Source organism: Hyla sarda, chromosome 9 (genome assembly GCF_029499605.1).
Source record: "Hyla sarda isolate aHylSar1 chromosome 9, aHylSar1.hap1, whole genome shotgun sequence".
NCBI lineage: Eukaryota > Metazoa > Chordata > Amphibia > Anura > Hylidae > Hyla > Hyla sarda.
In genome coordinates, this window is record NC_079197.1 from 175,516,785 (window position 1) to 175,542,611 (window position 25,827).

At 38.8% G+C, this 25,827-nt stretch overlaps 1 protein-coding gene across 1 annotated transcript in view; it reads left to right on the forward strand.

The window, feature by feature from the left end:
• Positions 1–507: 507 nt before the first annotated feature.
• The window catches only part of LOC130290721 (sodium/hydrogen exchanger 2-like), a 74,811-nt gene continuing 49,491 nt past the window's right edge, over positions 508–25,827 (forward strand). The window contains exons 1-8 of the mRNA XM_056538731.1: positions 508–728; positions 3,149–3,603; positions 6,542–6,792; positions 9,884–10,101; positions 11,245–11,441; positions 11,791–11,880; positions 12,305–12,375; positions 17,844–18,005. Coding sequence (XP_056394706.1) covers positions 512–728; positions 3,149–3,603; positions 6,542–6,792; positions 9,884–10,101; positions 11,245–11,441; positions 11,791–11,880; positions 12,305–12,375; positions 17,844–18,005 — 1,661 coding nt within the window. The 5' untranslated portion in view covers positions 508–511. The remainder of the gene's footprint in view (positions 729–3,148; positions 3,604–6,541; positions 6,793–9,883; positions 10,102–11,244; positions 11,442–11,790; positions 11,881–12,304; positions 12,376–17,843; positions 18,006–25,827) is intronic.

Consider the following 25,827-nt stretch of genomic DNA (forward strand, 5'->3'; position numbering starts at 1 on the left):
TGTATCGCCCGTCATTACGCACAGAGTGAACTCGCTCTGCGCAGTAATGATAGCGGGGTGCTGCAGCACCTATCCCCGGGGTCCCCAGCAGCGGGACCGCGGCGATCTAACATCTTATACCCTATCCTTTGAATAGGGGATAAGATGCCAGGGGCGGAGTACCCCTTTAAGGTGAAAATGGGCTTGGTCCTTAAGGGGTTAAAGTGGAACCCTTGCCTGCCCCCTTACACTCTTATATAGTAATGCCAACCTCGGTGCCAGTAGTTTCTATCAGTGTGGTGATGATTCGCTTCATCGCGTCGTTCACTTGAGGCGACAATTGTTATTTTTTTTCTGCTAATGACTTGATTTATGGAATTTTCCAGATTTGAGGTTGGAGAAGATCCAGATTTTGGACATGAGACATTTCACTGCTGATCTCCCCTGTTATGTCAGGAGACGTCTGTACAGAGGAATCAATCCGATCACGGTCAGGAGAGGAGGGGGACGTGTCCGCTGCATCGCCCCCAAGATGAAGAGGATGGAGATCCTTGCCCTGGTCCTCTGCCCGCACCTGCTGTCAGCGTCCCCCATAGAGCGGGCACCATCACCTCCAGCTCAGCTGGTCAATGTGTCCAGGAATGAGTCCAGTGAGTCCCGGCTGAAGATCTTCTCCATGGAATATCATCACGTGCAGATGCCCCTGGAGATCACCCTCTGTATTATGTTGGCATCACTCGCTAAGATCGGTAAGAGGCGGCAGTACCCTGTGTTTAACCAGAGACGATGCCCATAGACGTCCAAAGGGGCAAGGAGGAGCGGGAACGATAATGTGACCACTGAGCTGCATGTTTTCTCCAGGGAAGAGGGTTGTCTACCTGGCCGGTATTAACCTATATCAGTGGTTCCCAACGAGAGCGCCTCCAGCTGTTGCAAAACTGCAACCCCCAGCATGCCCGGACAGCCGTTGGCTGTCCGGGCATGCTGGGAGTTGTAGTTTTGCAACAGCTGGAGGCACCCCTGGTTGGAAAACACTGATCTATACTATATACTACTATATTGTCCAACATGCTGGGAGTTTTAGTTTTGCAACAGCTGGAGGCACCCCTGGTTGGGAAACACTGACCTATACTATATACTACTATATTGTCCAACATGCTGGGAGTTGTAGTTTTGTAACAGCTGGAGGCGCCCCTGGTTGGAAAACACTGGCCTATACTATATACTACTATATAGTCCAACATGCTGGGAGTTGTAGTTTTGCAACAGCTAGAGGCACCCCTGGTTGGGAAACACTGACCTATACTATATACTACTATATAGTCCAACATGCTGGGAGTTGTAGTTTTGCAACAGCTGGAGTCACCCCTGGTTGGAAAACACTGACTTATACTATATACTACTATATAGTCCAACATGCTGGGAGTTGTAGTTTTGCAACAGCTGGAGGCACCCCTGGTTGGAAAACACTGATCTATACTATATACTACTATATAGTCCAACATGTTGGGAGTTGTAGTTTTGCAACAGCTGGAGGCACCCCTGGTTGGAAAACACTGATCTATACTATGTACTACTATATAGTCCAACATGCTGGGAGTTGTAGTTTTGCAACAGCTGGAGTCACCCCTGGTTGGGAAACACTGACCTATACTATATACAACTATATAGTCCAACATGCTGAGAGTTGTAGTTTTGCAACAGCTGGAGGCACCCCTGGTTGGGAAACACTGACCTATACTATATACTACTATATAGTCCAACATGCCGGGAGTTGTAGTTTTGCAACAGCTGGAGGCACCCCTGGTTGGAAAACACTGACTTATACTATATACTACTATATAGTCCAACATGCTGGGAATTGTAGTTTTGCAACAGCTGGAGGCACCCTGGTTGGGAAACACTGATCTATACTATATACTACTATATAGTCCAACATGCTGGGAGTTGTAGTTTTGCAACAGCTGGAGGCACCCCTGGTTGGAAAACACTGATCTATACTATATACTACTATATAGTCCAACATGCTGGGAGTTGTAGTTTTGCAACAGCTGGAGGCACCCCTGGTTGGAAAACACTGATCCATACTATATACTACTATATAGTCCAACATGCTGGGAGTTGTAGTTTTGCAACAGCTGGAGGCACCCCTGGTTGGAAAACACTGATCTATACTATATACTACTATATAGTCCAACATGCTGGGAGTTGTAGTTTTGCAACAGCTGGAGGCACCCCTGGTTGGAAAACACTGATCCATACTATATACTACTATATAGTCCAACATGCTGGGAGTTGTAGTTTTGCAACAGCTGGAGGCACCCTGGTTGGAAAACACTGACTTATACTATATACTACTATATAGACCAACATGCTGGGAGTTGTAGTTTTGTAACAGCTGGAGGCACCCCTGGTGGGGAAATTCTGACCTATACTATATAGTGCAAAATGCTGGGAGTTGTAGTTTTGCAACAGCTGGGGGCACCTCTGGTTGGGAAACACTGACCTATACTATATACTACGATATAGTCCAACATGCTGGGAGTTGTAGTTTTGCAACAGCTGGAGTCACCCCTGGTTGGAAAACACTGATCTATACTATATACTACTATATAGTCCAACATGCTGGGAGTTGTAGTTTTGCAACAGCTGGAGGCACCCCTGGTTGGGAAACACAGACATATACTACTATATAGTCCAACATGCTGGGAGTTGTAGTTTTGCAACAGCTGGAGGCACCCCTGGTTGGAAAACACTGACCTATACTATATACTACTATATTGTCCAACATGCTGGGAGTTGTAGTTTTCGTTCGGGGCAGCTCCTGAGCCACAGGCTGTATCAGTAGTTAGTAACTAACTGTATCAGGGCATGCTGGGAGTTGTAGTTAGTTAGTCCTGAATTTAATTTTAAAAAAAGCGATCAATAAGTCCTATCAAAACAAAAATGGTCCTGATATAAAACTACAGATCGGGGAGCAAAAAATGATCCTCAGACATCCCCGTATAAGGAGAAATAAAATAATTATAGGGGTCAGAATAGGACAAAATCTCCCCCACATGTGTATCCTGTGATGTCACGCATATATAATTAATTATGCAAATTAGCATGGCCGGTATTTTTTAGCAAGAGAGGTGGCAGAATGAAATGACTTTCTCTATTTCTGCAGGTTTCCATTTTTCCCCCCGGATCCGCGCGGTGGTCCCGGAGAGCTGCATACTCATCATTCTGGGCCTGGTAATGGGTGGGATCATATACGTTGCGAATAACCAGGCCCCGGTGATGAACAGCGATGTCTTCTTCCTCTACCTCCTCCCCCCCATTGTCCTGGACGCCGGTTACTTCCTCCCCATTCGGCCTTTCTTTGAGAACCTGGGCCCCATCCTGTGGTACGCCGTCCTGGGGACCCTCTGGAACATCTTTGGGATCGGACTGTCTCTGTACGGGATCTGCCAGGCGTTCGGACTCACGGACATCTCACTGCTGCACAATCTGTGGTTCGGGAGCCTGATCGCCGCCGTGGATCCTGTCGCGGTTTTGTCGGTGTTTGAGGAGATTCACGTGAATGAGAAACTTTATATCTTGGTGTTTGGAGAATCTCTGCTCAATGATGCGGTAACTGTGGTGAGTTCACAACTGTGGGGGTCAACCATGGGAACCAGCATTATGGGGGGCACAGCAGTTTAACCCCTTAAAGGGGTTCTCTGCTGCTCAGCGTTTGGAACAAACTGTTCGGAGCGCTGAAGCCAGAACATAGCCCCGCCCCTCATTGCCCCGCCCCCTCATATGTCATGCCCCACCCCCTCAATGCAAGTCTATGGGAGGGGGCGTGACGGCTGTCACGCCCCCTCCCATAGACTTGCATTGAGGGGACGGGGCATCATTAGGAGGCGGGGCTATGACATCACGCGCTCCCGGCGCCAACTCCAGCGTTTGGAACAGTTTGTTCCAAATGCTGAGCAGCGGATAACCCCTTTAAGGACGCAGGGTTTTCTCATTTTCGTTTTTTCCTCATCACCTCCTAAAAATCATAACGCTTAAAATTTTGCACCTACAGACCCATATGAAGGCTTTTTTTTTTTTTTGCGCCACAAATTATACTTTAATCATTTCACCACAAAATTTACGGCGAAACCAGAAAAAAAAGGTTTTATAGGTACCATTTTTGTTTTGATGGGACTTTTTTTTTTACCGCTTTTTAAACATTTTTAGGGTATAAAAAGTGACCAAAAATACGTAATTTTGGACTTTGGAATTTTTTTAAGTGTACGCCATTGACCGTGCGGTTTAATTAACATTATATTTTTATAGTCCGGACATTTACCACATCTGTTTATTTTTAATTATTTATTTATTTATTTTTTATGGGAAAAAGAGGGTGATTCAAACATTTTATTATTGAAGGGGTTAAATGACATGTATTAAGTTTTTATTTTACTTATTTTTTTTTTTTTTTAAGTCCCCATAGGGGACTATGACATGCAATCTTTGGATTGCATACACTGTTCAATGCTGTGCCATAGCATAGCATTGATCAGTGTTATCGGGGCTCTGCTGCTCCAGCCTGGATCCCAGGCATGGAGCAGCAGAGTGATGATCGGATGGTGGGAAGCAAGGTAAGAAGCCTCCCGTTTTCCTCTCAGCTGTTTTGGACGTCGCGATTTCACCGCGGTGGTCCCGAACAGCCCACTGAGCTAACCGGCAACATTTTTCTCCCGTTTTGGATGCCGCAATCAACTTTGATCGCGGCGTCTAAAGGGTTAATACCGGACATCAGCACAATCGGCGATGTCTGGTAATGGCCGCGGATCTTGGTTGCTGATAGCAACCGGGACATGCTGGGTATGAAGCGCGCTCAGCCCCTGAGAGCGCTTCACATATCGGGAGCCGGCGCAGGATATAAATCTGTCGTTAAGGGGTTAAAGGGGTACTCTGCCCCTAAAGATAGGGGATAAGATGTCTAATCACTCAGGGTATGGCTGCTGCGAACCCCCCCCCCCCCCCCCGCGATCTCTGGGACGGCACCCCTGAGTTCTGAACATTTGGATAGGGGATAAGATGTCTAGGGGCGGAGTACCCCTTTAAATATCTTTATTGAACCATCACTTGAAGATCAATGCATAAACTACATTGTATCAGGTCACAGAACCCTTGCGTCTTCCCTGTTGGGCCAAGTTCATATTAGATTAGTGTATATAGAGGGGCCCTTGTTCAGTGTTATTCTCCTCTGACATAACTCATTCTTGGAGCTGAACGCTTGAAACACTTTATCCTCACAGCATGGAATGGAACAGGACAGTAAATTGCTTGTAGCAGATTCTATATTTACCAGGATTCCATCTAGAAGTAACACTTTGGATTTGGCGTAGCTATGTCCTGCCAGACCTAGACAGGTTTTACTGATAATAATTATATAATAATTATTTATGTAGCGCACACTGATTCTGCAGCGCTGTACACTTAGATTGTTAACCCCAGCAGGGACAGAGACCAATCTAAATTCACGGACTGGGAAGGGGCGTTACCCAGCAGGCGTGACATCATCTGAATCCCTGCTGGGGAAAACGTCCGCCCTCTCTCTGCTTTACTGCTCTGAACGCGCAGTCTAGAGCAGTTCAGTGTGTGATGGACTGTGATTGGCTGAGATCGCACACACACACACACACACACATCCCTAATCTTAATGCACTGAACTCTACAATGTGCTCAGATCTGCCCAGCAGCTCAGTATTTAGTACTAGGCACTCATCATGACTCTACAGCAGTCTTTCCCAAACAGGGTGACTCCAGCTGTTGCAAAACTACAACTCCCAGCATGCCTGGACAGCCTTTGGCTGTCCAGGCATGCTGGGAGTTGTAGTTTTGCAACAGGTAGGGGCACCCTGTTTGGGAAACCCTGCTTTGCAGTCTAGTCTAGCAGGACCAGAAGTAGGGACCCCTGGTGGCCAAACTTTTAGAGGTTAATTTAACACATATCGTTTTATTATTTTTAATATAGATATATTTAAAAAATATTCAGACCTAGACTTGGGCTTTAATCTTAAAGCGTTTTTTTTTTTTTTTTTTCTAAACAACCGGTTCCAGAAAGTTATACAGATTTGTAAATTACTTCTCTATAAAAATCTTAATCCTTCCAGTACTTATCAGCTGCTGTATACTACAGAGGGAGTTGTGTAGTTCTTTCCAGTCTGACCACAGTGCTCTCTGCTGACACCTCCTGTCCGTGTCAGGAACTGTCCAGAGCAGGAGAGGTTTTGCTGTGTGGAGTGGTTCCTACTCTGGACAGTTCCTGACACGGCCTGAGATGTCAGCAGAGAGCACTGTGGTCAGACAGAAAAGAACTACACAACTTCTTCTGGAGCATACAGCAGCTGATAAGTACAGGAAGGATTGAGATTTTAAAATAGAAGTTTTTTACAAATCCGGATAACTTTCTGGCACCAGTTGATTTAAAAAAAATAAAAAATAAAGATGTTTTCCACCAAAGTACCCCTTTAAGGAAATCTTTTTAGCACGATGGATCGTTCTTGTTGTTCTTATTTCTTTTACGTTTTTTCCTCAGGTTCTCTATAAACTCTTTAAAGCCTTTGATGGAATGGTGGAGATTCTGCCGGTGGACATCTTGGTTGGAATCGTCACCATTTTTGTCGTTGCCATCGGTGGGATTCTGGTTGGCCTGATATTTGGCTTAATGGCGGCATTTACGACGCGGTTTACGGAGCACATCCGGGTCATCGAGCCGCTGTTCGTCTTCCTGTACAGCTATCTGGCCTACCTGACGGCAGAAATCTTCCATCTGTCTGGGATCATGGCGTAAGTATGGCGCCGAGTTGGACTTTTGCACCGTCTTGCCACTTTGTTGCTTTCGTCTTCTATGGGATGTGACCGCAGAAGTTCACGTACGGGGTTAACCCGTGCTCTCCTGCAACATTACAACAATGCACTGAATGTAAGTGGTAACAATGTTGCATGATGGCGCTAGACGCTTCTCCTCATATTAACTATGATCTTAATAGTGTTGCGCACGAATATTCGTCATGCTAATTTTTATCACGAATCTCTTGCGAATATTATGAATATAATGCTGTATATTTATATATTTGTAATGACGAATATTTGCTTTTTTTTGTTGTTTTTTTGACAAGCAAATTTTTATGCAAATTTATGCAAAAAAAAAGTGATCGAACATGGTGAATATGTGAATTCGCGAATAATCGTCAATATATTCGCGAATTCGACTATGGCCCCTGCTGCTCATCACTAGCTAGTGTTGAGCACGAATATTCGTAATGCAAATTTTTATCGGGAATATGAGAACGTCTCGATTTTGGGAATATTTTTAACCCCTTAAGGACGCAGCCCATTTGGGCCTTAAGGACGCAGACAATTTTATTTTTACGTTTTCGATTTTTCCTCCTCGCCTTCAAAAAATCATAACTCTTTTATATTTTCATCCACAGACTAGTATGAGGACTTGTTTTTTGTGCGACCAGTTGTCCGTTGTAATGACATCACTCACTTTACCATAAAATGTGTGGCGCAACCAAAAAAAATACTATTTGTGTGGGGAAATTAAAAAGAAAACCGAAATTTTGCTAATTTTGGAAGGTTTCGTTTTCACGCCGTACAATTTACGGTAAAAATAACATGTATTTTTTTATTCTTTGGGTCAATACGATTAAAATGATACCCATGATAACATAGTTTTCTATTACTGTTGCTCTTAAAAAAAAATGACAAACTTTTTAACAAAATTAGTACGTTTAAAATCCCCCGATTTTGAAGACCTATAACTTTTTCATTTTTCCGTATAAGCGGCGGAATGAGGACACATTTTTTGCGCCATGATCTGTACTTTTTATTGATACCATATTTACTTATATAAATCTTTTAATACCTTTTTTTTTTTTTTTGGAATAAAATGTTATAAAAAAGCTGCTATTTTGGACTTTTTTTTTTACGTTCACGCCGTTCACCGTACGGTATCATTAACATTTTATTTTAATAGTTCAGATATTTACGCACACGGCGATACCAAATATGTATATAAAATATTTTTTTAACACTTTTTGGGGGTGAAATAGGGAAAATGGAACAATTTACAATTTTATTGGGGGAGAGGGTTTTTCACATTTTTTTTACTTTTACTTTTATTTTTACACTTTAATAGTCCCCGTGCAGGATGATCGGATCGCTGCGGCAGCGCTGCGGGAGATGCGATCATCCATTTAAGTGACCGGGATGCTGCAGATGCCGTGATCTGTATTGATCACGGCATCTGAGGGGTTAATGGCGGACATCCGTGGGATCGCGGGTGTCCGCCATTACCGGCGGGTCCCTGGCTGCTCCAATGCCCGCGGTTATGCTTTGGACGTAAATGTGCGTCCTGTTGCGTTAAGTACCACCTCGCCAGGACGTACATTTACGTCCTTCGTCGTTAATGGGGTTAATATAGTGCTATATATTTGTAATGACGAATATTATTTTTTGGGGGTTTTTTTCACATGCAAATTTTTATGTAAATTTTCCATGCAAATTTTTGCCTGAGAAAAAAAAGGTGAACGAACATGGCGAATATGCAAATTACGTGAACATAGGACGAATATTTGTCAATATATTTGCGAAATATCGCAAATTCGAATATGGCCCCAGCTGCTGATCACTAGCTCGTGTTGAGCAGGAATATTGGTAATGTAAATTTTTATCGCGAATATCGCCACTTCGCGATTTCACGAATATTTAGAATATAGTGCTATATATTCGTAATGAGGAATATTCATTTTTTGTTTTGTTTTTTGGTCGGTTTTTTCACATGGGAATTTTTAATGCGAAATTTCCATGCAAATTTTCACATGGAAAAAAAAGAGTTGATCGAACATGGCGAATATGCAAATTACGCGAACATAGGACGAATATTCGTCAATATATTTGTGAAATATCGAGAATTTGAATATGGCCCCTGGTGCTCATCACTAGATCTTAGTACTAAGACTGAAGTATTGAGTAATGTGGAGTAACAAGTAACTCCCCAGCACACATCCCACAGCTTTATGCACTGAACTATACAGCATGCTCAGATCTGCCCAGCAGCTCAATATTTAGTACTATGCACTCATCATGACTCTACAGCAGCGTTTCCCAACCAGTGTGCCTCCAGCTGTTGCAAAACTACAACTCCAAGCATGCCTGGACAGCCGTTGGCTGTCCAGGCATGCTGGGAGTTGTAGTTTTGCAACAGGTAGAGTCAGGCAGGACCAGAAGGAGGACCCCTGGTGGCCAAACTTTTAGAAGCTAATTTAAAGGGGTTATCCAGGGATAAACTTTTTTTTCTATATCAACTGGCTCCAGAAAGTATAACAGATTTGTAAATTACTTCTATTAAAAAATCTTAATCATTTCAGTACTTATGAGCTGCTGAAGTTAAGTTGTTCTTTTCTAAGTGCTCTCTGATGACACCTGTCCGGGGAACTGTCCAGAGTAGAAGCAAATCCCCATAGCAAACCTCTTCTACTCTTTGCAGTTCCCGAGACAAGCAGAGATGTCAGCAGAGAGCACTGTTGCCAGACAGAAAAAACAACTACACTTCAGCAGCTTATAATTATTGGAAGGATTAAGATTTTATAATAGAAGTAATTTACAAATCTGTTTAACTTTCTGGAGCCAGTTGATATATATATATATTTAAACAGGTTTTTTTCTGGAATACCCCTTTAACACATAAAGTTATATTAGAGGTTTATTTAATACTTAGACTGAAGTATTGAGTAATGTGGAGTAACAAGCAACCCCCAGCACACATCCCTCAGCTTTATGCACTGAACTCTACAGCGTGCTCAGATCTGCCCAGCAGCTCAATATTTAGTGTGGCGTAACAAGTAACCCCCTCCTCCCCGGGTACCGGCAGGATCATCACGTGCTCGGTCAGTATGAGGCGTTACGTGGAGGCCAACATCTCGCAGAAGTCGTACACCACGGTGAAGTACTTCATGAAGATGTGGAGCAGCGTCAGCGAGACTCTCATCTTCTTCTTCCTCGGATTCTACACGGTGGAGAGTAACCACGAGTGGAACTGGCCCTTCACCCTCCTCACCATCGTCTTCTGCCTGTTCTGGAGAGTGTCAGGTAAGTCATATATACATGGTCAGGGCTGTCAGTCCCATAATAGGAGCCAGTGGTGTGACTGTATTTATTATAGGGGTTGTAGTCCTGAATCAGGACTACAATCCCTATAATAAATACAGTCATCAGGACTACAACCCCTATAATAAATACAATCATCAGGACTACAACCCCTATAATAAATACAGTCATCAGCACTACAACCCCTATAATCAATACAATCATCAGGACTACAACCCCTATAATAAATACAGTCATCAGGACTACAACCCCTATAATAAATACAATCATCAGGACTACAACCCCTATAATAAATACAGTCATCAGCACTACAACCCCTATAATCAATACAATCATCAGGACTACAACCCTTATAATAAATACAGTCATCAGGACTCCTGATGATTGTATTGATTATAGGGGTTGTAGTCCTGATGATTGTATTTATTATAGGGGTTGTAGTTCTGATGACTGTATTTATTATAGAGGTTGTAGTCCTGATGATTGTGTTTATTATAGGGGTTGTAGTTCTGATGACTGTATTTATTATAGAGGTTGTAGTCCTGATGACTGTATTTATTATAGGGGTTGTAGTCCTGATGATTATATTTATTATAGGGGTTGTAGTCCTGATGATTATATTTATTATAGGGGTTGTAGTCCTGATGATTATATTTATTATAGGGGTTGTATTCCTGATGACTGTATTTATTATAGGGGTTGTAGCCCTGATGACTGTATTTATTATAGGGGTTGTAGTCCTGATGATTATATTTATTATAGAGGTTGTAGTCCTGATGATTGTGTTTATTATAGGGGTTGTAGTCCTGATGACTGTGTTTATTATAGGGGTTGTAGTTCTGATGACTGTATTTATTATAGAGGTTGTAGTCCTGATGACTGTATTTATTATAGGGGTTGTAGTCCTGATGATTATATTTATTATAGGGGTTGTATTCCTGATGACTGTATTTATTATAGGGGTTGTAGCCCTGATGACTGTATTTATTATAGGGGTTGTAGTCCTGATGATTATATTTATTATAGAGGTTGTAGTCCTGATGATTGTGTTTATTATAGGGGTTGTAGTCCTGATGACTGTATTTATTATAGAGGTTGTAGTCCTGATGATTGTGTTTATTATAGGGGTTGTAGTCCTGACAAACATTTTGAACACATTTTGCCTGAACGTCGTCTCCAGGAAGGATCAGTTCACTATCTCCTATGGAGGTCTCCGCGGGGCCATCTGCTTCTCCTTGGTGTTTCTTCTTCCCGACATAAAACCAAAGCGTCTGTTTATTGCGGCCACCAGCGCGGTCATCCTCTTCACGGTCTTTGTTCAGGTCAGTCCATTTATTAGATATAAGGCATATGACAATGATCCTCCAGGGGGAGCTATGCCTAATTCAAAATGATGTTATATGGCCCCTCCCCTGAGGAGCTGACATGTTGTTCTTTTTCTGAGTCTGCAGTATTATTGGATGTAAGCGTCTGTACAACACTCCTACTGCAGAAGACACTATGTGGGAGATTAATCAAAACCCGTCCAGAGGAAAAGCTGCTGAGCTGCCCATAGCAACCAATCAGATCGCTGCTTTCATTTTGCAGAGGTCTTTTCAAAAATAAAAGAAGGGATTGGATTGGTTGCTATGGGCAACGCAGCAACTTTTCCACTGATCTCATTTCTCACAGGGAATGACCATCCGGCCCCTGGTGGAGCTTCTGGAAGTGAAGAAACGGAACAAATCGGCCTCCACAGTGAGTGAGCAGATCCACATCCGGGTAAGTGACGCTGTTCATACATTAACAATCTCCGCACAGTATCAAGTCTCTCTGAAGCCCCATAATGTTATAGTCTCTATTATAGTCACATCCAGAGCTGCGTTCACAGTTCTTCTGTTTTCCCGCTAACTCTTAGGCTGTTGGGCGTTATGTCTCTCTGCTGCCCCCTCTCTGCTGGTGGCTGAATAGAACAGTGTTTCCCAACCAGGGTGCTTCCAGCTGTTGCAAAACTACAACTTCCAGCATGCCCGGACATGTGGACACTTGTAGATTTGCAACAGCTGGAGGCACACTGGAAGAGACCTTTCTGTGATTTGGCTACTTTTTGTTTTAAAAGCCAAAATTAAACTGTAGTAAAGTAGCACAACAGTAAACAGCAGACAATGCCGTGTAGCTCTATCCTTATACTGCGTCATGTCCGCAGCTGATGGATCACCTGACCGCAGGCATGGAGGACGTGTGCGGCCACGGGGGCCAGATGTACTGGAAAGACAAGTAAGAGCATAATACACAGAATAATATAATACAACATAACACTACATAATATAATACAACATAACACAATACATTACACTATAACACAGCATAATATAGTACAACATAACACAATACACTATAACACAGCATAATATAATATAATACAACATAACACATTACACTATAACACAACATAATATAATACAACATAACACTACATAATATAATACAACATAACACAATACACTATAACACAGCATAATATAATATAATACAACATAACACATTACACTATAACACAACATAATATAATACAACATAACACTACATAATATAATACAACATAACACAATACACTATAACACAGCATAATATAATATAATACAACATAACACAATACACTATAACACAGCATAATATAATACAACATAACACATTACACTATAACACAACATAATATAATACAACATAACACTACATAATATAATACAACATAACACAATACACTATAACACAGCATAATATAATATAATACAACATAACACAATACACTATAACACAGCATAATATAATATAATACAACATAACACATTACACTATAACACAACATAATATAATACAACATAACACTACATAATATAATACAACATAACACAATACACTATAACACAGCATAATATAATATAATACAACATAACACATTACACTATAACACAACATAATATAATACAACATAACACTACATAATATAATACAACATAACACAATACACTATAACACAGCATAATATAATACAACATAACACAATACACTATAACACAGCATAATATAATACAACATAACACATTACACTATAACACAACATAATATAATACAACATAACACTACATAATATAATACAACATAACACAATACACTATAACACAGCATAATATAATACAACATAACACATTACACTATAACACAGCATAATATAATATAATACAACATAACACAATACACTATAACACAACATAATATAATACAACATAACACTACATAATATAATACAACATAACACAATACACTATAACACAGCATAATATAATACAACATAACACATTACACTATAACACAACATAATATAATACAACATAACACATTACACTATAACACAGCATAATATAATATAATACAACATAACACATTACACTATAACACAGCATAATATAATACAACATAACACATTACATTACACTATAACACAACATAATATAATAAAACATAACACAATACACTATAACACAGCATAATATAATACAACATAACACAATACACTATAACACAGCATAATATAATATAATACAACATAACACATTACACTGTAACAGAGCATAATATAATATAATACAACATAACACATTACACTATAACACAACATAATATAATACAACATAACACTACATAATATAATACAACATAACACAATACACTATAACACAGCATAATATAATACAACATAACACAATACACTATAACACAGCATAATATAATACAACATAACACAATACACTATAACACTACATAATATAATACAACATAACACATTACACTATAACACAGCATAATATAATACAACATAACACAATACACTATAACACAGCATAATATAATACAACATAACACAATACACTATAACACAACATAATATAATAAAACATAACACAATACATTACACTATAACACAACATAATATAATAAAACATAACACAATACACTATAACACAACATAATATAATACAACATAACACAATACACTATAACACAACATAATATAATACAACATAACACAATACACTATAACACAGCATAATATAATACAACATAACACATTACACTATAACACAGCATAATATAATACAACATAACACAACATAACACAATACACTATAACACAGCATAATATAATACAACATAACACAATACACTACACTATAACACAACATAATATAATACAACATAACACAATACACTACAATACAACACAACATAATATAATACAACATGACACATTACACTATAACACAGCATATTATAATACAACATAACACAATACATTACACTGTAACACAACATAATATAATACAACATAACACACTACATTACACTATAACACAACATAATATAATACAACATAACACACTACACTATAACACAACATAATATAATACAACATAACACAATACACTATAACACAGCATAATATAATATAACATAACATAACACATTACACTATAACACAACATAATATAATATAACATAACACAATACACTACACTATAACACAACATAATATAATACAACATAACACATTACACTATAACACAACATAATATAATACAACATAACACAATACACTATAACACAGCATAATATAATATAACATAACATAACACAATACACTATAACACAGCATAATATAATACAACATAACACTACATAATATAATACAACATAACACATTACACTATAACACAGCATAATATAATACAACATAACACTACATAATATAATACAACATAACACAATACACTATAACACAGCATAATATAATACAACATAACACATTACATTACACTATAACACCACATAATATAATACAACATAACACAATACACTACACTATAACACAACATATAATACAACATAAACACAACATATAATATAACATAACACAATACACTACAGTATAACACAGCATATAACATAATACAACATAATAGATAAAAAAACACAATGTAATATAATCCAATACAAAATAACACAATACAACATACTCTGTGACACAGAGGAATATAATACATGATAACACTAAACACATATATACATACATACAATACAATATACAGTATAATCCAACACAATAAAACACAATATACTGGGATGCACCATATTTTAATACATCATAACAAAATACAATATAGTATAACCTAAAGTAACAAAATAAAATACAACATAACACATCATAACACAATACAATACACTCTGTGACACATCATTTCAAAATGCACCATAACACACTACAGCATAACCCAGCATAATATTATACAACATAATACATCATCAGTTATACAATGTAGTATAATCCAGTACAATATACTAACAACATACACAGTGACACAACATAGTATGAGACATTGACACAATACAATATCGTATAATAATAACACAAAAGTCTATACATACACGATATAATAAAACAAAATACATAACACTATGACAGACATTTATCAAGCGATTTAGTTACATTTTTTTTTACTAAAAATGTCGCACAAATGTCGCACCTGCGACTACGTGATCTTTTGTGCGACATTTTGACTGGAAAGCGAGAAAAGCAATGTTTCCAAAACTTAACTATGTAGTAATAATTTTAAAATGGACTCCGGGTAGTCAGGTATTTATTAACTGCGACAGTCGCAACTGCGCAAAAAAAGTCGCAACAGGGTTAAAAATTGACTAAATTTACTCCGGCTCAAACATGGAGCAGAAAAAGCTAAAACCAAAGTAAAATAGGAAAAATTATCAACAGGCTGAAAGCAGATGATAAATAAGTCATAAGCAAAAAAAAGTAAGGAAAAAATTACTAAAATAAGGAATAATAAGCAAAGATTGATAAATGTCCCTCAATATTCTATAACAGTACAAAATAACAAAATCATAACATCATGTACTGATCCTGTATTGATCCTATACTGATCCTATACTGATCCTGTATTTATCCTATACTGATCCTATATTTATCCTATACTGATCCTATATTTATCCTATACTGATCCTATATTTATCCTATATTGATCCTGTATTTATCCTATACTGATCCTATATTTATCCTATACTGATCCTATATTTATCCTATATTGATCCTGTATTTATCCTATACTGATCCTGTATTTATCCTATACTGATCCTGTATTTATCCTATACTGATCCTATATTTATCCTATACTGATCCTATATTTATCCTATACTGATCCTATATTTATCCTATACTGATCCTGTATTTATCCTATATTGATCCTGTATTTATCCTATACTGATCCTATATTTATCCTATACTGATCCTATATTTATCCTATATTGATCCTGTATTTATCCTATACTGATCCTGTATTTATCCTATACTGATCCTATATTTATCCTATACTGATCCTATATTTATCCTATACTGATCCTATATTTATCCTATATTGATCCTGTATTTATCCTATACTGATCCTATATTTATCCTATACTGATCCTGTATTGATCCTATATTGATCCTGTATTTATCCTATACTGATCCTATATTTATCCTATACTGATCCTGTATTTATCCTATACTGATCCTATATTGATCCTATATTGATCCTGTATTTATCCTATACTGATCCTATATTTATCCTATACTGATCCTGTATTTATCCTATACTGATCCTGTATTTATCCTATACTGATCCTATATTTATCCTATACTGATCCTATATTTATCCTATACTGATCCTATATTTATCCTATACTGATCCTATATTTATCCTATATTGATCCTGTATTTATCCTATACTGATCCTGTATTTATCCTATACTGATCCTATATTTATCCTATACTGATCCTATATTTATCCTATACTGATCCTATATTTATCCTATATTGATCCTGTATTTATCCTATACTGATCCTATATTTATCCTATACTGATCCTATATTTATCCTATATTGATCATGTATTTATCCTATACTGATCTTATATTTATCCTATACTGATCCTATATTGATCCTGTATTTATCCTATACTGATCCTATACTGATCCTATATTTATCCTATACTGATCCAATATTGATCCTGTATTTATCCTTTACTGATCCTATATTGATCCTATACTGATCCTATATTTATCCTATACTGATCCTATATTGATCCTGTATTTATTCTATACTGATCCTATATTGATCCTGTATTTATCCTATACTGATCCTATATTTATCCTATATTGATCCTATACTGATCCTATATTTATCCTATACTGATCCAATATTGATCCTGTATTTATTCTATACTGATCCTATACTGATCCTATATTTATCTTATACTGATCCTATACTGATCCTATATTTATCCTATACTGATCCTATATTTATCCTATACTGATCCAATATTGATCCTGTATTTATCCTATACTGATCCTATATTTATCCTATACTGATCCTGTATTTATCCTATACTGATCCTATATTGATCCTGTATTTATCCTATACTGATCCTATATTTATCCTATACTGATCCTATATTTATCCTATACTGATCCTATATTGATCCTGTATTTATCCTATACTGATCCTATACTGATCCTATATTTATCCTATACTGATCCTATATTGATCCTATACTGATCCTATATTTATCCTATACTGATCCTATATTTATCCTATACTGATCCTATATTGATCATCTATTGATCTCTCTTCCCAGGTTTGAATACTTTGACAGTCGGTTTCTGAGGAGGATTTTGCTGCGGGATCATCAGCCCAAATCCAGCATCGTCCTCTTGTATGAGAAGCTGGAGAAGAAGCAGGCAATCGAGCTCGCCGAAACCGGGCAGTTGTCTTATATGTCGCCGGCTGCGTCCGCCTGGTGAGTGGTGCCGTAAGGATTCCCGATGATACTTACCTGTGAATCACCCACCTGGTATTGAGTATACACCTGGCATTGAGTATACACCTGGTATTGAGTATACACCTGGTATTGAGTATACACCTGGCATTGAGTATACACCTGGTATTGAGTATACACCTGGTATTGAGTATACACCTGGCATTGAGTATACACCTGGCATTGAGTATACACCTGGTATTGAGTATACACCTGGCATTGATTATACACCTGGTATAGAGTACACACCTGGCATTGAGTATACACCTGGCATTGAGTATACACCTGGTATTGAGTATACACCTGGTATTGAGTATACACCTGGCATTGATTATACACCTGGTATAGAGTACACACCTGGCATTGAGTATACACCTGGCATTGAGTTTACACCTGGTATTGCGTATACACCTGGTATTGAGTATACACCTGGCATTGATTATACACCTGGTATAGAGTACACACCTGGCATTGAGTATACACCTGGCATTGAGTATACACCTGGTATTGAGTATACACCTGGTATTGAGTATACACCTGGCATTGATTATACACCTGGTATAGAGTACACACCTGGCATTGAGTATACACGTGGCATTGAGTTTACACCTGGTATTGAGTATACACCTGGCATTGATTATACACCTGGTATAGAGTACACACCTGGCATTGAGTATACACCTGGCATTGATTATACACCTGCTATAGAGTACACACCTGGCATTGAGTATACACCTGGTATTGAGTATACACCTGGCATTGAGTATACACCTTGCATTGAGTTTACACCTGGTATTGCGTATACACCTGGTATTGAGTATACACCTGGCATTGATTATACACCTGGCATTGAGTATACACCTGGTATTGAGTATACACCTGGTATTGCGTATACACCTGGCATTGAGTATACACCTGGTATTGAGTATACACCTGGCATTGAGTATACACCTGACATTGAGTATACACCTGGCATTGAGTATACACCTGGCAATGATTATACACCTGGCATTGAGTATACACCTGGTATTTAGTATACACCTGGCATTGAGTATACACCTGGCATTGAGTATACACCTGATATTAAGTATACACCTGGCAATGATTATACACCTGGCATTGAGTATACACCTGGTATTAAGTATACACCTGACATTGAGTATACACCTGGTATTGAGTATACACCTGGCATTGAGCATACACCTGGTATTGAGTATACACCTGACATTGAGTATACACCTGGCATTTAGTATACACCTGGTATTGATTATACACCTGGTATTGAGTATACACCTGGTATTGATTATACACCTGGCATTTAGTATACACCAGGTATTGAGTATACACCTGGCATTGATTATACACCTGGCATTGAGTATACACCTGGTATTGCGTATACACCTGGTATTGCGTATACACCTGGTATTGATTATACACCTGATTTTGAGTATACACCTGGCATTGAGTATACACCTGGCATTGAGTATACACCTGGCATTGAGTATACACCTGGTATTAAGTATACACCTGGCAATGATTATACACCTGGCATTGAGTATACACCTGGTATTAAGTATACACCTGGTATTAAGTATACACCTGGTATTGAGTATACACCTGGTATTAAGTTTACACCTGGCATTGAGTATACACCTGACATTGAGTATACACCTGGCATTGAGTATACACTTGGCATTGAGTATACACCTGGTATTGAGTATACACCTGACATTGAGTATACACCTGACATTGAGTATACACCTGACATTGAGTATACACCTGGTATTGAGTATACACCTGATATTGAGTATACACCTGGCATTGAGTATACACCTGGTATTTAGTATACACCTGGTATTGATTATACACCTGGCATTGATTATACACCTGGTATTGAGTATAGACCTGGCATTGATTATACACCTGATATTTAGTATACACCTGGCATTGAGTATACACCTGGTATTAAGTATACACCTGGCATTGAGTATACACCTGGCATTGAGTATACACCTGATATTAAGTATACACCTGACATTGAGTATACACCTGGTATTGAGCATACACCTGGTATTGAGTATACACCTGACATTGAGTATACACCTGGCATTTAGTATACACCTGGTATTGATTATACACCTGGTATTGAGTATACACCTGGTATTGATTATACACCAGGCATTTAGTATACACCAGGTATTTAGTATACACCTGGCATTGATTATACACCTGGCATTGAGTATACACCTGGTATTGCGTATACACCTGGTATTGCGTATACACCTGGTATTGATTATACACCTGATTTTGAGTATACACCTGGCATTGAGTATACACCTGGCATTGAGTATACACCTGGCATTGAGTATACACCTGGTATTAAGTATACACCTGGCAATGATTATACACCTGGCAATGATTATACACCTGGCATTGAGTATACACCTGACATTGAGTATACACCTGGTATTGAGTATACACCTGGTATTACGTTTACACCTGGCATTGAGTATACACCTGACATTGAGTATACACCTGGCATTGAGTATACACTTGGCATTGAGTATACACCTGACATTGAGTATACACCTGACATTGAGTATACACCTGACATTGAGTATACACCTGGTATTGAGTATACACCTGATATTGAGTATACACCTGGCATTGAGTATACACCTGGTATTTAGTATACACCTGGTATTGATTATACACCTGGCATTTAGTATACACCTGGTATTGAGTATACACCTAGCATTGATTATACACCTGGTATTGAGTATACACCTGGTATTGAGTATACACCTGGTATTTAGTATACACCTGGTATTGAGTATACACCTGGCATTGATTATACACCTGATATTTAGTATACACCTGGTATTGAGTATACACCTGGTATTTAGTATACACCTGGTATTGATTATACACCTGGCATTGAGTATACACCTGGTATTGAGTATACACCTGGCATTGAGTATACACCTGGTATTGAGTATACACCTGGCATTGAGTATACACCTGGCATTGAGTATACACCTGCCATTGATTATACACCTGGCATTGAGTATACACCTGGCGTTGATTATACACCTGATATTTAGTATACACCTGGTATTGAGTATACACCTGACATTGAGTATACACCTGGCATTGAGTATACACCTGGCATTGAGTATACACCTGGCATTGAGTATACACCTGGCATTGATTATACACCTGGTATAGTATACACCTGGCATTGATTATACACCTGGCATTGAGTATACACCTGGCATTGATTATACACCTGGCATTGAGTATACACCTGGCATTGAGTACACACCTGGCATTGAGTACACACCTGGTATTGAGTATACACCTGGCATTGAGTATACACCTGGCATTGAGTATACACCTGGCATTGATTATACACCTGGCATTGAGTATACACCTGGCATTGATTATACACCTGGTATTGAGTATAGACCTGGCATTGAGTATAGACCTGGCATTGAGTATAGACCTGGCATTGAGTATACACCTGGTATTGAGTATACACCTGGCACTGAGTATACACCTGGTATTGATTATACGCCTGGTATTGCGTATACACCTGGTATTGAGTATACACCTGGCATTGATTATACACCTGGCATTCAGTATACACCTGGCAATGATTATACACCTGGCATTGAGTATACACCTGGTATTGAGTATACACCTGGCATTGAGTATACACCTGGCATTGAGTATACACCTGACATTGAGTATACACCTGGTATTGAGTATACACCTGGTATTAAGTTTACACCTGGCATTGAGTATACACCTGACATTGAGTATACACCTGGCATTGAGTATACACTTGGCATTGAGTATACACCTGGTATTGAGTTTACACCTGACATTGAGTATACACCTGACATTGAGTATACACCTGGCATTGAGTATACACCTGGTATTGAGTATACACCTGATATTGAGTATACACCTGGAATTGAGTATACACCTGGTATTTAGTATACACCTGGTATTGATTATACACCTAGCATTGATTATACACCTGGTATTGAGTATACACCTGGTATTGAGTATACACCTGGTATTTAGTATACACCTGGTATTGAGTATACACCTGGCATTGATTATACACCTGATATTTAGTATACACCTGGTATTGAGTATACACCTGGTATTTAGTATACACCTGGTATTGATTATACACCTGGCATTGAGTATACACCTGGTATTGAGTATACACCTGGCATTGAGTATACACCTGGCATTGAGTATACACCTGCCATTGATTATACACCTGGCATTGAGTATACACCTGGCGTTGATTATACACCTGATATTTAGTATACACCTGGTATTGAGTATACACCTGACATTGAGTATACACCTAGCATTGAGTATACACCTGGCATTGAGTATACACCTGGCATTGATTATACACCTGGTATAGTATACACCTGGCATTGATTATACACCTGGCATTGAGTATACACCTGGCATTGATTATACACCTGGCATTGAGTATACACCTGGCATTGAGTACACACCTGGCATTGAGTACACACCTGGTATTGAGTATACACCTGGCATTGAGTATACACCTGGCATTGAGTATACACCTGGCATTGATTATACACCTGGCATTGATTATACACCTGGTATTGAGTATAGACCTGGCATTGAGTATAGACCTGGCATTGAGTATAGACCTGGCATTGAGTATACACCTGGTATTGAGTATACACCTGGCACTGAGTATACACCTGGTATTGATTATACGCCTGGTATTGCGTATACACCTGGTATTGAGTATACACCTGGCATTGATTATACACCTGGCATTCAGTATACACCTGGCAATGATTATACACCTGGCATTGAGTATACACCTGGTATTGAGTATACACCTGGCATTGATTATACACCTGGCATTCAGTATACACCTGGCATTGAGTATACACCTGGCATTGATTATACACCTGGTATTGAGTATACACCTGGCATTTAGTATACACCTGGTATTGAGTATACACCTGGCATTGATTATACACCTGGCATTCAGTATACACCTGGCAATGATTATACACCTGGTATTGAGTATACACCTGGCATTGAGTATACACCTGGCATTGAGTATACACCTGGCATTGAGTATACACCTGGTATTGAGTATACACCTGGTATTGAGTATACACCTGGTATTGAGTATACACCTGGTATTGCGTATACACCTGGCATTGAGTATACACCTGGTATTGAGTATACACCTGGCATTGATTATACACCTGGCATTCAGTATACACCTGGCAATGATTATACACCTGGTATTGAGTATACACCTGGCATTGAGTATACACCTGGCATTGATTATACACCTGGTATTGAGTATACACCTGGTATTGAGTATACACCTGGCATTGAGTATACACCTGGTATTGCGTATACACCTGGCATTGAGTATACACCTGGTATTGAGTATACACTTGGCATTGATTATACACCTGGTATTGAGTATACACCTGGTATTGAGTATACACCTGGCATTGAGTATACACCTGGTATTGAGTATACACCTGGCATTGAGTATACACCTGGCATTGAGTATACACCTGGCATTGCGTATACACCTGGTATTGAGTATACACCTGGCATTGATTATACACCTGGTATAGAGTACACACCTGGCATTGAGTATACACCTGGCATTGAGTATACACCTGGTATTGAGTATACACCTGGTATTGAGTATACACCTGGCATTGATTATACACCTGGTATAGAGTACACACCTGGCATTGAGTATACACCTGGCATTGAGTTTACACCTGGTATTGCGTATACACCTGGTATTGAGTATACACCTGGCATTGATTATACACCTGGTATAGAGTACACACCTGGCATTGAGTATACACCTGGCATTGATTATACACCTGGTATAGAGTACACACCTGGCATTGAGTATACACCTGGTATTGAGTATACACCTGGCATTGAGTATACACCTGGCATTGAGTTTACACCTGGTATTGCGTATACACCTGGTATTGAGTATACACCTGGCATTGATTATACACCTGGCATTGAGTATACACCTGGTATTGAGTATACACCTGGTATTGCGTATACACCTGGCATTGAGTATACACCTGGTATTGAGTATACACCTGGCATTGAGTATACACCTGACATTGAGTATACACCTGGCATTGAGTATACACCTGGCATTGAGTATACACCTGGCAATGATTATACACCTGGCATTGAGTATACACCTGGTATTTAGTATACACCTGGCATTGAGTATACACCTGGCATTGAGTATACACCTGACATTGAGTATACACCTGGTATTGAGTATACACCTGGCATTGAGCATACACCTGGTATTGAGTATACACCTGGCATTTAGTATACACCTGGTATTGATTATACACCTGGTATTGAGTATACACCTGGTATTGATTATACACCTGGCATTTAGTATACACCAGGTATTGAGTATACACCTGGCATTGATTATACACCTGGCATTGAGTATACACCTGGTATTGCGTATACACCTGGTATTGCGTATACACCTGGTATTGCGTATACACCTGGTATTGATTATACACCTGGTATTGCGTATACACCTGGTATTGAGTATACACCTGGCATTGATTATACACCTGGCATTGAGTATACACCTGGTATTGAGTATACACCTGGTATTGCGTATACACCTGGCATTGAGTATACACCTGGTATTGAGTATACACCTGGCATTGAGTATACACCTGACATTGAGTATACACCTGGCATTGAGTATACACCTGGCATTGAGTATACACCTGGCATTGAGTATACACCTGGTATTAAGTATACACCTGACATTGAGTATACACCTGGTATTGAGTATACACCTGGCATTGAGCATACACCTGGTATTGAGTATACACCTGACATTGAGTATACACCTGGCATTTAGTATACACCTGGTATTGATTATACACCTGGTATTGAGTATACACCTTGTATTGATTATACACCTGGCATTTAGTATACACCAGGTATTGAGTATACACCTGGCATTGATTATACACCTGGCATTGATTATACACCTGGTATTGCGTATACACCTGGTATTGCGTATACACCTGGTATTGCGTATACACCTGGTATTGATTATACACCTGATTTTGAGTATACACCTGGCATTGAGTATACACCTGGCATTGAGTATACACCTGGCATTGAGTATACACCTGGTATTAAGTATACACCTGGCAATGATTATACACCTGGTATTAAGTATACACCTGGTATTAAGTATACACCTGGTATTGAGTATACACCTGGTATTAAGTTTACACCTGGCATTGAGTATACACCTGACATTGAGTATACACCTGGCATTGAGTATACACTTGGCATTGAGTATACACCTGGTATTGAGTATACACCTGACATTGAGTATACACCTGACATTGAGTATACACCTGGCATTGAGTATACACCTGGTATTGAGTATACACCTGATATTGAGTATACACCTGGCATTGAGTATACACCTGGTATTTAGTATACACCTGGTATTGATTATACACCTGGTATTGAGTATAGACCTGGCATTGATTATACACCTGATATTTAGTATACACCTGGCATTGAGTATACACCTGGCATTGAGTATACACCTGATATTAAGTATACACCTGACATTGAGTATACACCTGGTATTGAGCATACACCTGGTATTGAGTATACACCTGACATTGAGTATACACCTGGCATTTAGCATACACCTGGTATTGATTATACA